General features: G+C 31.8%; 1 protein-coding gene across 4 annotated transcripts in view; it reads left to right on the forward strand.

Moving 5' to 3' along the window:
• Nucleotides 1–13,028, forward strand: part of LOC126843551 (octopamine receptor beta-3R-like) — a 92,241-nt gene that overhangs the window by 29,243 nt on the left and 49,970 nt on the right. For all 4 annotated transcript variants that reach the window (XM_050581144.1, XM_050581143.1, XM_050581142.1 and 1 more), the window contains 2 exons: nt 130–863; nt 12,321–12,466. In XM_050581144.1, the coding sequence (XP_050437101.1) occupies nt 175–863; nt 12,321–12,466 (835 nt within the window). In that variant the 5' untranslated portion in view covers nt 130–174. The remainder of the gene's footprint in view (nt 1–129; nt 864–12,320; nt 12,467–13,028) is intronic.

Raw genomic sequence — 13,028 nt, forward strand, 5'->3', positions numbered from 1 at the left:
GTAAAATGAGAGTGTTGTCATGGGCCGTCGGGCAAACATGTTATCTTAAATGGCGGGACAATTAAGACAATAAGACAATTGATGCAACGTACATTTTAAATAATAAAAATGATATAACTGTTTTTTCAGGAAATCGGAGCCATGTGATCGCCGGAAAACAGTCGTCGGGCCACCATGGATCCGATCTGGTGGTACGAGGTACAAGAGTCGGGCAGCACCAAGACTAGCAACGGGACATGCGCGACCACTGGTCAGACCAACAAGACCAATGGCTGTTCGGCGGCGGCCGTGGGCCCGGTGCTGATACTGAAGACCGTGGCCATGTGTTCGATAATACTGTGCGCGGTGTTGGGCAACGCGCTGGTCGTCATCAGCGTGGTCCGGCACAGGAAGCTACGCATACTCACCAACTACTACGTGGTGTCGCTCGCGTTCGCCGACTTCCTGGTGGCGTTGTGCGCGATGTCGTTCAACGCCAGCGTGGAGATCACCGGCAAATGGATGTTCGGCTACATCATGTGTGACGTCTGGAACAGCCTGGACGTGTACTTCTCGACGGCGTCCATACTGCACCTGTGCTGCATCAGCGTGGACCGGTACTACGCCATAGTCAGCCCGCTCCAGTATCCGATCACCATGACGCAGCGGACGGTGCTCTTCACGCTGCTCAACGTGTGGACCTTGCCCGCGCTCATATCGTTCCTGCCCATATTCTTCGGCTGGTACACCACCGCCGAGCACCAGGCGTTCAGGTATCAAAACCCCATGTCGTGCATATTTGTCGTCAACAAGTACTACGCCATCATATCGTCGTCAGTGTCGTTTTGGATACCCGGCATCGTTATGATCGTCATGTACTACAAGTGAGTACGACTCTTTGTTTGACTACTTAGGATGGGATTCGGATATTTTGAAATTTCCAATCTTCAGAAAGGAAAGTTGAGTCACAGCAAGGAATCTACAAATGTATTTGGACCGTTGGTTATGAATACTATTTCATAATCAATGGTAACACTTAGGTACAACCCATTTTGAGCCCGTCCGCCCTTTGTTTTTACATGAAAACCATATGAGGAAACTGACTCAAAATTTACTGAACGGGTTAATATTGAGTATTTAAAACACTGGCTGGGGCTTAATCGCGATTAAAAATACAGTGACTGCACAACACGATAAGGACAAATTATATTCGTAGATTCTAACAACATCGCAACTAGTTGTTGAGAACTAATAGATAATAATCAGGGCTATTGAAACCGGTTTTCGAAAAAAACGGTTAAAACTACAATAAAAAAAAAAAAATGCCAACCCGACTAAAACCTGTAGAATTTTTGAATCGAATTCAAAAACGAAACCCAAACCCAACAGAAATCGATAACTGCTTTTAAAATTCAAACCCAAACCGAAACCAAAGTATTCAGAACCCGGTTTTATAACTGAAACTAATTGTATCGTAAAACATATTACTCGTATTATACTTTTTAAAAAAAATTGACTGTGTGTTACATGGTTAAAAGACTTGAAAATTAAAAATCTTGAACTCGATTTATTACAAACACTAAAAAGCTATTTTTTCTTGAAATCGGTAATACTCTGATAACCAAAACTAAAAATCACTATCATTCAAAATCGATGTTATTGACCTAAACAAAAACAGATTTTTTCCAAAATGGGACAGAAAATTAGCTGGAAACTATGAAAAATCCAACAGGCTTCAGCCCAGAAAAAGCTATACAATTTTCTTGCTGGATCTTGTTGCATTTAAATTTTTATGGTTATAAGCGCTACTTCGTGATTCTATTATCAAGCTACTGGACTCACTATATTGTATACCACCAATATGGTTTTAAATTATTCTAATCTAATTGATCTAAATCTCACTTGAACTTGTTTTGCTTGCTATACGATGCCATCCAGGTAGTCTGCGAACAAAAGTAAGGGTAAATAGAGAAAGACCGGATATTTAATCTAAAATATAAACCTAAATTATTTAGGTCCGAGATGTGTTAAGAATGTGTGGTTTGAGTAAATGAATTTCTAACTACTCTCTTAATGACTTTTAACAAATCCACGACCCTAAGCATATACGATAAACATTCAACCGTGTTAACTTATCTGGATAATAATTTTTGAATAAAGCCAATTATTATTTGTTTTTTTTTATTTAGTTGAATAAAACAAATCTAATTTGTATGCGATTCACCACTTATAAACAAATTATTATAAAATGTTTTTAATTGATACAAAACCATTTTCTTTAAAGTTAATTCAGATGTTGAAAAATAATAATAGATTTTTTCCATTAACTATCGATTATACAAAATTTGATATTATGAAAATCGTAAATATGAAAAAGTTTAGACCGGTGTATAGAGATTACAGAAAAACGTTTGAATTTGTAGCATATTGCATTAACTGCAGTTTGAAAAAATAATCATTAAAGTTCACAGATATAAAATATTCTCAACAGTCAACCCGTTTTTCGCAAGGGTTAATAAATATTTCATTGACTAAAAATTGATTTTATGGTGGTCGAACTATTTTTATGGTAAACTATTGTAAGGGTTTAAACATTATTAGGATTTTTTATTTTATTTTTATATTTGTTTTGTTTTATTAACTTCTCCATTCGGTTAATAAATATTAGAGCTCGACCGTTTTAATGTTTAATTTTTAGAACAAATCTATGGGGTTCCACTTTTCAGCAATGGTCAAGTGAATATAAGTTATATGAATAAGTTATATTGTCTTTTTCTAAATTTAGATTTAACAAATAATGGTGTAAAGCATCCTATGGTATATCCTGCAAATATTTTATACAAAATGGCATACAATTTCAAACACATGATGTGTTCTTATTTCACTAGTGACCATAACAAAAACAAGTGTTCAACCTAACCGCATGGGGCGAGAGACTACTCAGGGTCCACTTAGTTTTTGTCTTTGTCGTTATTATCTCACGTGAATGGGCCCACTGACCCAGATCCATTTTTCCAAATTTTTCTCCATCTATACACACCTCCATGACTTTATTCATATCTTCTTCTACGGATTTACTACTTCATCCCCTTCCCATTTTGGCTGTGCCTATGGAAATTAGGTAAATTAAGTAAAGGATTTTGTTTAAAACATAGAAGAATTATTTATGGAGTACTGTAGTCTGTATTAAAATATACTGAATATTAATACGTTGTGATATGGCCTAAATAAATCAATATTTTCTTCTGGCCCTCGAGATTGACTTATAAGATTATCTCTGCGGATTTTTAAACATCTTATTTATAGTTTAATCATTCTTTACAACCATCATAATTGAGTGCACTTTTTTAAATATTTAATATTTTTATCCGAGGGAGTTTTTTTTGTTCATAAATAGAAACGTTGTATGTACATTATTATCTACTCATTATCGCGGCGCATGCTTATCTACCTTTTTCTATAGAACGCAATTAGTTAACCTAAGCGTAGACTTATAAAGGTCTTTTTTATTTTTATTGTTTTAATCCTTCGGTATAATCGTATGGTCAGAGTTGGATATTATTTAGATAATTTTTTATCTAAGCAATTCTTTAAATAATTTTTTTTTCCGAGTAATTATTAATCAAATAAAAACAAAACTTTGATTGAATAATTTACTCTTAAGTTTTTTGAATATTTTATTATTTTCTTAAGCTAACTAATTTGTTGTTGGCATAATTTAAAATAAACTTTATTGAGATTATTCGTAAAAAAAATGTTTGAATAAAATAGTTATTCGAAAAAATCATCTTAAATAGTATCTCGAATAAAGAGATCATTCAAATAAGTTAGTTAGTATTCGTTATTCGAATAAAAAATACCCAACACTGCGTATGATTTAATTATTAACTCACACAAACGTTTTGACAGCAACTTTAATAGATAAATACGCATGACTTCCTACATATTAAGCCACGTCGAATTAAGCTCACACCAACGTTAGGCGTGTGATATCAGCTATCAAACAAATACTTGTTTTGTTAATCTCTGGATTTATATTCCCAACTAATGGTGATCACGGGCCGAGTCCAATTACTCGATTATACGATTGTAAAAGCGCCTCGGTCAAATTACCAAACATCTATTCAATTAAATGTCATCAGCTGGAAATTGGTTATTTGTTTTCGTTTAACAACAGGAATATACATTTAAGCTTGTTTTATTGGAAAACACATGGTATGGTATGCTACGCTTTCTTAATAACATTATGTGCGGTCTGATAGAAACGTTGAAACCTCAAATGAAAAGCTCATTTAGTTATTTATTTACGTTTAAATTTCTATACATGCGTCGGTATTATAATTAATAGAATTAGTGGCTTTTCCACGTGATATTTTTATCAGAACATCAAAACTTTCCAAACAACCAACGTTCAACATACTCGAAATATATTTGGGTTAAACTCGTGGCAAAGTCTTGCGTCCATAAAATATATAGCCGTTGCTCTTAAATTCATTTCCAATAGGCTCTCCCTTTTGAAGGCATAAATTATCATATGAAACCGCATACGAAGGTGTGAACTATATTCAACAACGACACAGAAAACGCCTCTCGGTTGGGTTATTGATGGGCGGAATAAACGAAACTAAAACGAATAGGAATTTCAAATTTTGAATTCTCGATTTTCTAACAATACACTATCATGCGGGCCACTGCAAAAGCACACTCGGTTTTTAAAGCAGTGCCATACCTATTGTATTGATAATATTATATTACATACATTTGATGTAACGCATTTCTACCCAGAAACAGCAATTGGACTGTAAAGCCAGAGTTGGACAAAAAAAGAAAATTAAAGGTTAGATTACAACTATAATTATATTTTTATCTTCGATTCGGTTTTTATTTCATTCATACCAAAGTATTAAGAAGATACATGTATATTTTGTGTAGCTAAAATTACTATTTAAACAATGAAATGTTGTCGTTCGAAGAGAACCATTTTATAGTATACTGTACATGTGATTTGTTCCGATTGTTTTGACTTTGTTAATCGTATGTAAAGTAGAAAAACACATATAAACCCCAAATGAAAATAAATACCAGCAGCTCAATTTGGTTTTCGCTTTTTGTTTACCACGCGTCCAACGGGTTTTGGCTGAGTTGGCTCATTCCATCAGCTGATAGTCTCGAACAGAGCGATTCAAATCACATTTACACTAACAGCTAACTGTACCTACTTGGTGTGTAAACAGCATTAAACCTTCGCTCTTGACGTTAACCCGGCACGGCCTTAAGTCGTCTACCCGTCGTCAAATCGTTACTTTTTCAACGTAAACGCGGTTACGGTTCGTAAATACCGTTTGAGATTTGCATTTATTTTTCTTCGCCCGTCTTATTTGAACTTATACGTACGAACACGACCAAATCGTAATACTACTTGCTTGCTACTATATAGTACTTACTTTGAATGTTTTATCCACGCGGGTTTCGCAGAATTCGTTCGAGCCGTTGCCGGCTATAGAGCTTTTATTTGAGGCATTACGTTTTCTCAATAGCGCCGGCTAATTTGAAAACCATTACGATTAAACATTAATACACTACGTGCCGTCATACAGACTCGAGTCAAAACAGTGTTGATTAACTGCAAAGGTTTTTGAATGTGTGTGTGTGTGTGTGTATGATTAAAGTATAGCCAAACCGGAGAAGATGCCGCATGCCGATCAAAGCTACTTTTTAATATTTTTCACAATCCGTGAAACGTACGTTTCATGGTTCTAGTAAGTAGTGTACAGTACGAATAGTTGTCGCAGTATCATTAATGGCTGTATAAATCGGGTTCGACAAAATTTAATTATAAGATTAATAATAATTCAAGTTGCACGCGTCGTTTCGTTTCTTTTTGACGATATCCCTATTAAAGCGTATTTTATAGCTTTGATTCTTACCACGAAATTTAATCAAATGTTGTCCTGAAAAGAACAAAGAGATAACTCGCAACAGTAAAAAAACAAAATACCAACAAACTAAGTAAAAAATGTCTTATTTTATTAAATGCAATTATTTTATTTCGGCCGAGTGGCGTCTATTTTAATAATAACTTGACAAGTAATAATCACGTTCGGTTTTGTTTATAAAATTGACATAAAATAATAATTCATTCTGGGGGACATACTGCAATAACGTTATTGATTTCAATAATTATGTTTTACAGTTTTTATAAAAAAAAAAAAACAGATTTTGAAAGGGTCGAATCGAAAGTAACCGTAATTATAATAATTAATAAACATAAAATTGTTTTCATTTCAAAACTTTAAGGTACTGGTTCAATGTGTTATAGTTTCAATATATGAAATAACATTTTGGAAATTCAAAAGCTATAACGGAAAATGAAATGCGATGCGTGAAATCTCACCAATAAGGTATAATATAAGTTTCTAACATACGTTGAATATATTTATATATATATATACCAACAAACCATTTAACTACGTAGGAGTGAGGAGTTTAAATTTTTAAATCGATAAAAACGATTCAGTTTCCGTAAAACCATTTCCTATATCTAAAAGTAATAAGATACATTCTATTCACGTGCCTTCGAAGATAAGTAAAAATAACCCTCTGTTTTTGTTTTGCCGACATTCTCAAAACCGCACACGAGACAAGCCTGGAAATGGAATTGTACGGTATAGAAACTTTTAACGAAATGATCCTTTATGTTCGATAATAATAGTCTTTCAATTTTCCGTTGCTAATGTAATTGGTTTATCTTTTGAATTCATTTAACAACTAAATTCACTAATGAACCACAAACTTGAGATCCTTCCAGTAAGTCGCTCGAAAAAAAGTGCTTCTGAGCGCTGTAATTTAATTTTTTTTTTTCGCAATGGGCATAACGTACATTATTATTAGAGTTATAAGGAATAATATTAACAAACCATGAAATTTAATCCTTTGCGAGGTTTTTTAATACATGCAAAGCATACCTATTGTGCCGAGTAATAGGTTATTCACACTTTTGATCGCGAGAAATGGAAGAAAACAGAAACAGCACACAATAATCGCTTACCTACCCAAGGGATCTGGATAGGTATTACCTAATTTTTTTGTTGTGTAGTAAATGTAAGCTTCTCGAAAACGGACAACTTGTGTTATTCCACTTAAACAACAGTATAAGTCGAAGCAGAATTCGCTTGTACTTTCGTCTGAAATGCTTTTCATATTAAATTGTTGGAGATTCGCCGTAATAATAGGAACAAAATATTATGGATATTTAAAAACCAAACTACCAACTAGTGTTGCAATGAACAAACGTCGAGGTCGATAGTAATTATTTCTATGTAGCGGAAAGACTCATTGAATTTTTTTTTTTTTTTTAGCTAGTTGTTTAATCCCAACAGTGTGTTACGACGAGGGCGGTTGTTGTTAAGTTATGGTTTGTATTTCCGACATAGAATCTTACCAATTTTGCCCAACTGTGCATAAACACAAAAAACATAAAGAAGGCAAAATAATTTTCCTTGCTGTTGCCGTCACAGTTGTTATTCCATTTACTGAACCCACGCAAACGTCGGTTGGGACGCATTTCGGCCAGTGTATATATTCTTCGGCCAAATTGGTTCTGGGTGGTTAATTTTTGCCCGTTCGTGAAACCAACTCGGCCCGAGACGTATAATTAGAGTTTAGAACTTTGCAATGCTTAAGCGACGCCCGACATACTTTAAAGTGAACATTCGCGCTAGGTCACGAAAAATCTACTTATTCATGATTAAATAATTTTTCAACAAAGACCGCGTTCAACGAAAGTTATATTCACGATAATTTACAAGCAAATGCTTTTTCGATATAAAAAGAAAAACAATTATAAAAAAAAAAAACAAAACCACTGTGACATTATTATTTTTTTTTATTACAATAAACGCTAAGAAGAAATATATAATGTATACAATATTATTATTGAGCGATATCTCGTATACTTTTTACATCGACCTACTCGGAGTACTATGAACATTCAAATATAACTTTTAATTAAAATAGAGAATATAAAAATCTGGTGTTACAATTAAATTTAAATTGTTTGAATATTTGTACTATGTTTTGGTTTTTTCAATATTGATTTTATTTGAAAAGTTTTGTTGATTGTTGATTTGACAATTTCATTAAAACTACTCATGTAGCTAATTTAGTAACTTAAGTAACTACAAAAATATGACATATTTTTAAAGATCAAAGAATTAACCATGAACTATTGGTAAATTCAATAATCCTAAACAGCAAAATATTAAATAAAAATAAGAATTTAATTCTTAAAAATACCTTGATAATATTCTTCAAATATTTGTTTAAAATTGTTATTATACAATTTAAAATATGAATATACTTTTTTTATAGTATAGGGGTTATTGCATTACGAACTTGTAATGTTGTTATAATGTTAAAAAGAGCCAATAATGATAGTTAATAATCATAGAATATAATATCATAACATCATCATGATAAGTTATAACATGTATGTTATAACGCGAACAATTAAGAACAGTGTCATAACAAAATACTTTTGTACTTTATACTGATTAATTTGTTATTTTTAATTTTGTCTACTTACTTAACCTTATACTTTAATAACAACTTATAGGAAGCGTGTACAAATAATGAAGAACAATCGGTACAATAGAATGTTGATAAACTTGTTTTGATAATAATAATGTGCATTAAATAGAAGCATTATAAGTCACGTTTATACTTAGCATATCGCACAGGCCTTTGATCATCTCTGTTTTAGTTTTAATTAAAACCGCTAACGAAATACCTTTGAGGCACATATTGGCCTTTGAAAAATATAATAATACATCTCCTGTCAAACAGGTAACATTTAAGATCGGGTAAATATGTACAAGATTGTAAACAACGCCATTATATAGAATTAAAAAACTGTTAATGGTTTGAACTGTATTTATTTTAATTATAGTATTGTATTAAATGAGGTTTGAACCAGTCATAAATATTCAGGCATTTTTTTACTACAAAGTCTTCAATAATATATTGTGTTTGGGGTGTAATATTTTTTTTTTTTTTTAGGAAATACGAATCTAGTGTATAATGTTTTATTACCTCACTCCATCTCTTTATTTTGATCGCCACATCAGCATCACTATAGGTGACGGAGCGCTTAAAGTTTTGGGCTTTTAAAACGCAACACCAATTTCTTCACATCCAGCACATGTCTCCGCTTATTTCTCTTTGGTCCGTTCTATTCTGGAATACGGTGTGGTGGTTTAGCACTTGTTTTTGGCTTGTGACGGATATCCGTATTGAACGAGTCCGAAATTGTATCCTATCCTAAGCTTCTTTTATTCTTAAGATTGCGCACCCTCTCCACGATTACTTCATCATTCTCTTCTCCTTAGACATTCCTACCCTTGCCTCACGCCGCACCGATGCTGACGATTCTTTTATTTCCTCCCTCCTTAATGGCTAACTTTCCTCAGTCTCAATCCGTGTCCCAGCCTACCCCACGAGAAACCATTCTCTATTTAACGTACCATACCATCGCATCTCCTATGGCCACACACATCCTTTCCATAGAATGCGTAGAAATCATAGTTACAGGCCACAAATTAAAAAATTAAATCTCATTTACCTTATATATTATTTTACTTTTTAATACTTATCTATATTAATGTTTTTGTTTTTTTTCTCTGTTCTCTGTCAATTCTCTGTAAATGCGGTACACAATTACGCGGGAAAACGGTTAGTTTTTTTCCAAAAGTATTTTAAAAAAACGTGTAACGATGAAAGTAATATTATATTTTCAACAAAAATAATTTGTTTGTATTATGTTCGGCGAACTATTCACCTTTAGCGGCTTTTGAAATTCAACCAGTGGTTATGGCACATGGACTCAAATGCGCTTATTGTTTTTGAAGGGTTCTTGTACAGCTAGTTAAGTGGGGCGAATCAATTTGGCGTCGATCCAATCGTTTTTGCTTAATTGTGAATTCCAAAGTTGGAAATGCAAATCATATTGAAATGTCGACAGTTTTCAAGTTGTTGTGAACATTTCTACACGCCAGATGGATACACTCCCGGATAATTAGTGTTTCTGTCATTTATAAAGATCGAACCGCAAAACCAAAACACGCCAAAATCATGTTAATTAATAGTTATACAAACCCGCCCACGTAAACTCAGGTTACTGCTGATCCGAAACTTGTTAAACTTCACCGCGCTCCAATACATTATGTACACGAACACCGAATTCTCACATCAAAACATTTGGTATTTTGCCTATATCTATTATTTCTAATACTGTGTGTTATATCATCAACGAATAATAACGATAGAGTTCACGATAATAATTTAATAAAACCATAATCAAGTATAGTATGATGTATTATGGTACATTATAAACATTATTGTGTTATGTAGGTATAATCAGTATCAATTATTAAAAAAAAAAAATTAATATTTTATACATATGCATAATTCCACACTTTAATTTATAACGTAGGTATTTATAATAACGTAAAATTATAACGTTCTAAATTTCAGAAATGAGAAAATTTAAATTAAAAAAAACACACATTATTATACTGTTGTCGTGTTTTCACAATGGCAAAACCAATTAATAGTGTGAACTGTTCGTTAAAATGTAATGGACTAATCACGAGTCAATGTTTATTGAGGTTTAACGGACTGCTAAATGTTAAAAAATGCATTAATCCTTTCATAAACGTTCGTAACACCCGACATGTGTAATATACGTTAAGGCTGGTGAGATCTAAGAAATAAAATTTTGAAAAGTAAATCACAATGAAAACCATTTAATTAAGGAATATTCTTATTTTAGTACCTACATTAAATCAATATTTGCTTTCCTTACATCTATACATTTTATCTATGCATCATTAAAGAAATTTAGATAAAAATACAATTATAAACCTAGTAAACTTTGTGCGGTTGTATTTAAATCCCTGTTATAATGTCTATATATGTTGTATAATGTGTATATTACTTTCATTATTGGTTAACATAAACCTCATAACATTACTATTTACTAGTAAGAAGTGACGTAAATATTTAAGCTTTTGCAATTAGATAGCTTGAATCAAGTTTAATATATTAGTGTAAAGAAGAAAATTTTTAAAAGTTTTGACTTCTTCACTCCTATTTTTTACTTATTTTAACAAACTTAATATGTACATGATATCAGTACTTTATATATACATATTTTAATGTTTGTATATTTAAAACCAAATTTTGTAGACTAACTATCAAGTTAGATTTATAACAAATATCCTAATAATTTTTAACTAACTAACATCATCCCGATTATGTGGTTAATTTTATAAACAAAAATTGCGAATAGTAGTCCTCTGAAGGTATATATTTAAATATTAGACTAATGTTAAATAAGTATACCTTTATTAACATTAACTCATTTTACATAACTATATAAACTATATTAAATGTATACTACATAATATGTTAGTTTACTTCTCAAATAATTCCTCTTTTCTGATTTTGAACAACTTCCGTTCCCTGAAGTTAGCTGTTGCCTATTAAGTTTGTCTTGTACATGTTTAAGACTTACAGTTATAGATAATAGTACACTCGATGCATATTAAGTATCATAATGTATATCACTACCACCTAGGGTGATAGATTCGAACTTGAACTACACATGGTAAAGACGCTGAGGAATGTATTCCGATTATTTCGGTCGAGGGAACAACACTCTCGGGGGAAATGACAAATATGATAATATCTGTCTTACCATAACGATTTGATCATCTGAAAATAGAGCAGTACAACTGCACAACATATTTGTATATTAAGAATTAAATAACACTTGTTGCTATTATGCTTAGTTGTTTCTTCTTCGTCTAATCAAATCAAATAGACCATTTAAACCCGGGGTATTATGTAGGACACTCGTTTATAATTGTTATCAGCTCTATTTTATAATCGTTATTATAATTGTATACGGTAAAAAAAAAAATCAACTTTGTCCAAAAACCATTGCGAATGTTATTAATGCGTATTAATAACATATTTTTATTTTTATTTCTACAAAAAAAAACAGAAACATCTAATCGCTTTAGTGTGATGATTACTTTGATACTATTTATGATTTATTTATTTTTACTTCATTTTTGACTAATAACAAAAAGGTTAAACGCTAATGAGTCATATTTTTTAAGCTACAAGATAACACATGAATCTGAGACTTAACATGCCCATACATCACAGAACAATTTAGATATCCAAATACATAAACCTATTCTAATAAATATTATAATATCATACCTAATGTCTAATAACAAGCATATTAAATAACAGACTGTTTTTTCTTTTTACAGAATCTATAAAGAAGCAGTACGACAAAGACAGGCGCTATCCAGGACATCGAGTAATATTATATTGAATAGCATACACCAACATAGGATACAGCATTACAGTCATAGATTAAGGCCACCCGACAGCGGAAACATATCTAACGGCGGGGGTAAGTCTAAAATTAAATTATTTTCTATCCTCTATACCATAACGCATATTTTTGAATAATTTATAGCACATAAGTATAAGTACAACTTTTCTACTATCTTAAAAATTCTTTTAGGAATTTCACTCATACAATAATTATTACACTATTAAAATCGTTTAAATATTTTAATCCTCTTTTTATTTATTAAACAAATATTTTTCAAGATAAAACTTTTACTTAACTGTGAACTTGAATAGGTTGTCTAATTGTAGAGGATTAGTGGTAGGGGTTTAGTGAATTTGTAGAGAATTAATAGTGGATTAATGAAGGATTACAAATGGATTAGTGCACAAAATATAAGTATGCCGGGATAGCAACGGGATTCTTCCTAACGTTATCATTTCAAGCTCAGTACACAATAAGCTCATCCAAACCTAATTTAAACTCATTGTTTTATAAATAACGTGCATATCTGTAATTATCAGAAAGTGGAATTAGTTTAAAACATTTAAATATTTCAACACACATATTTTATAAACAAAATGTATTTTGGATGTGCAAATTCAACATTTATATCAAATTA

The sequence above is a fragment of the Adelges cooleyi genome, unplaced genomic scaffold, assembly GCF_023614345.1.
Source record: "Adelges cooleyi isolate 19-005CV unplaced genomic scaffold, UGA_ACOO_1.1 ACOO_flye_CR_arks_rails_tigmint_CR_PRNA_574, whole genome shotgun sequence".
In the NCBI taxonomy this organism is placed as follows: Eukaryota; Metazoa; Arthropoda; class Insecta; order Hemiptera; family Adelgidae; genus Adelges; species Adelges cooleyi.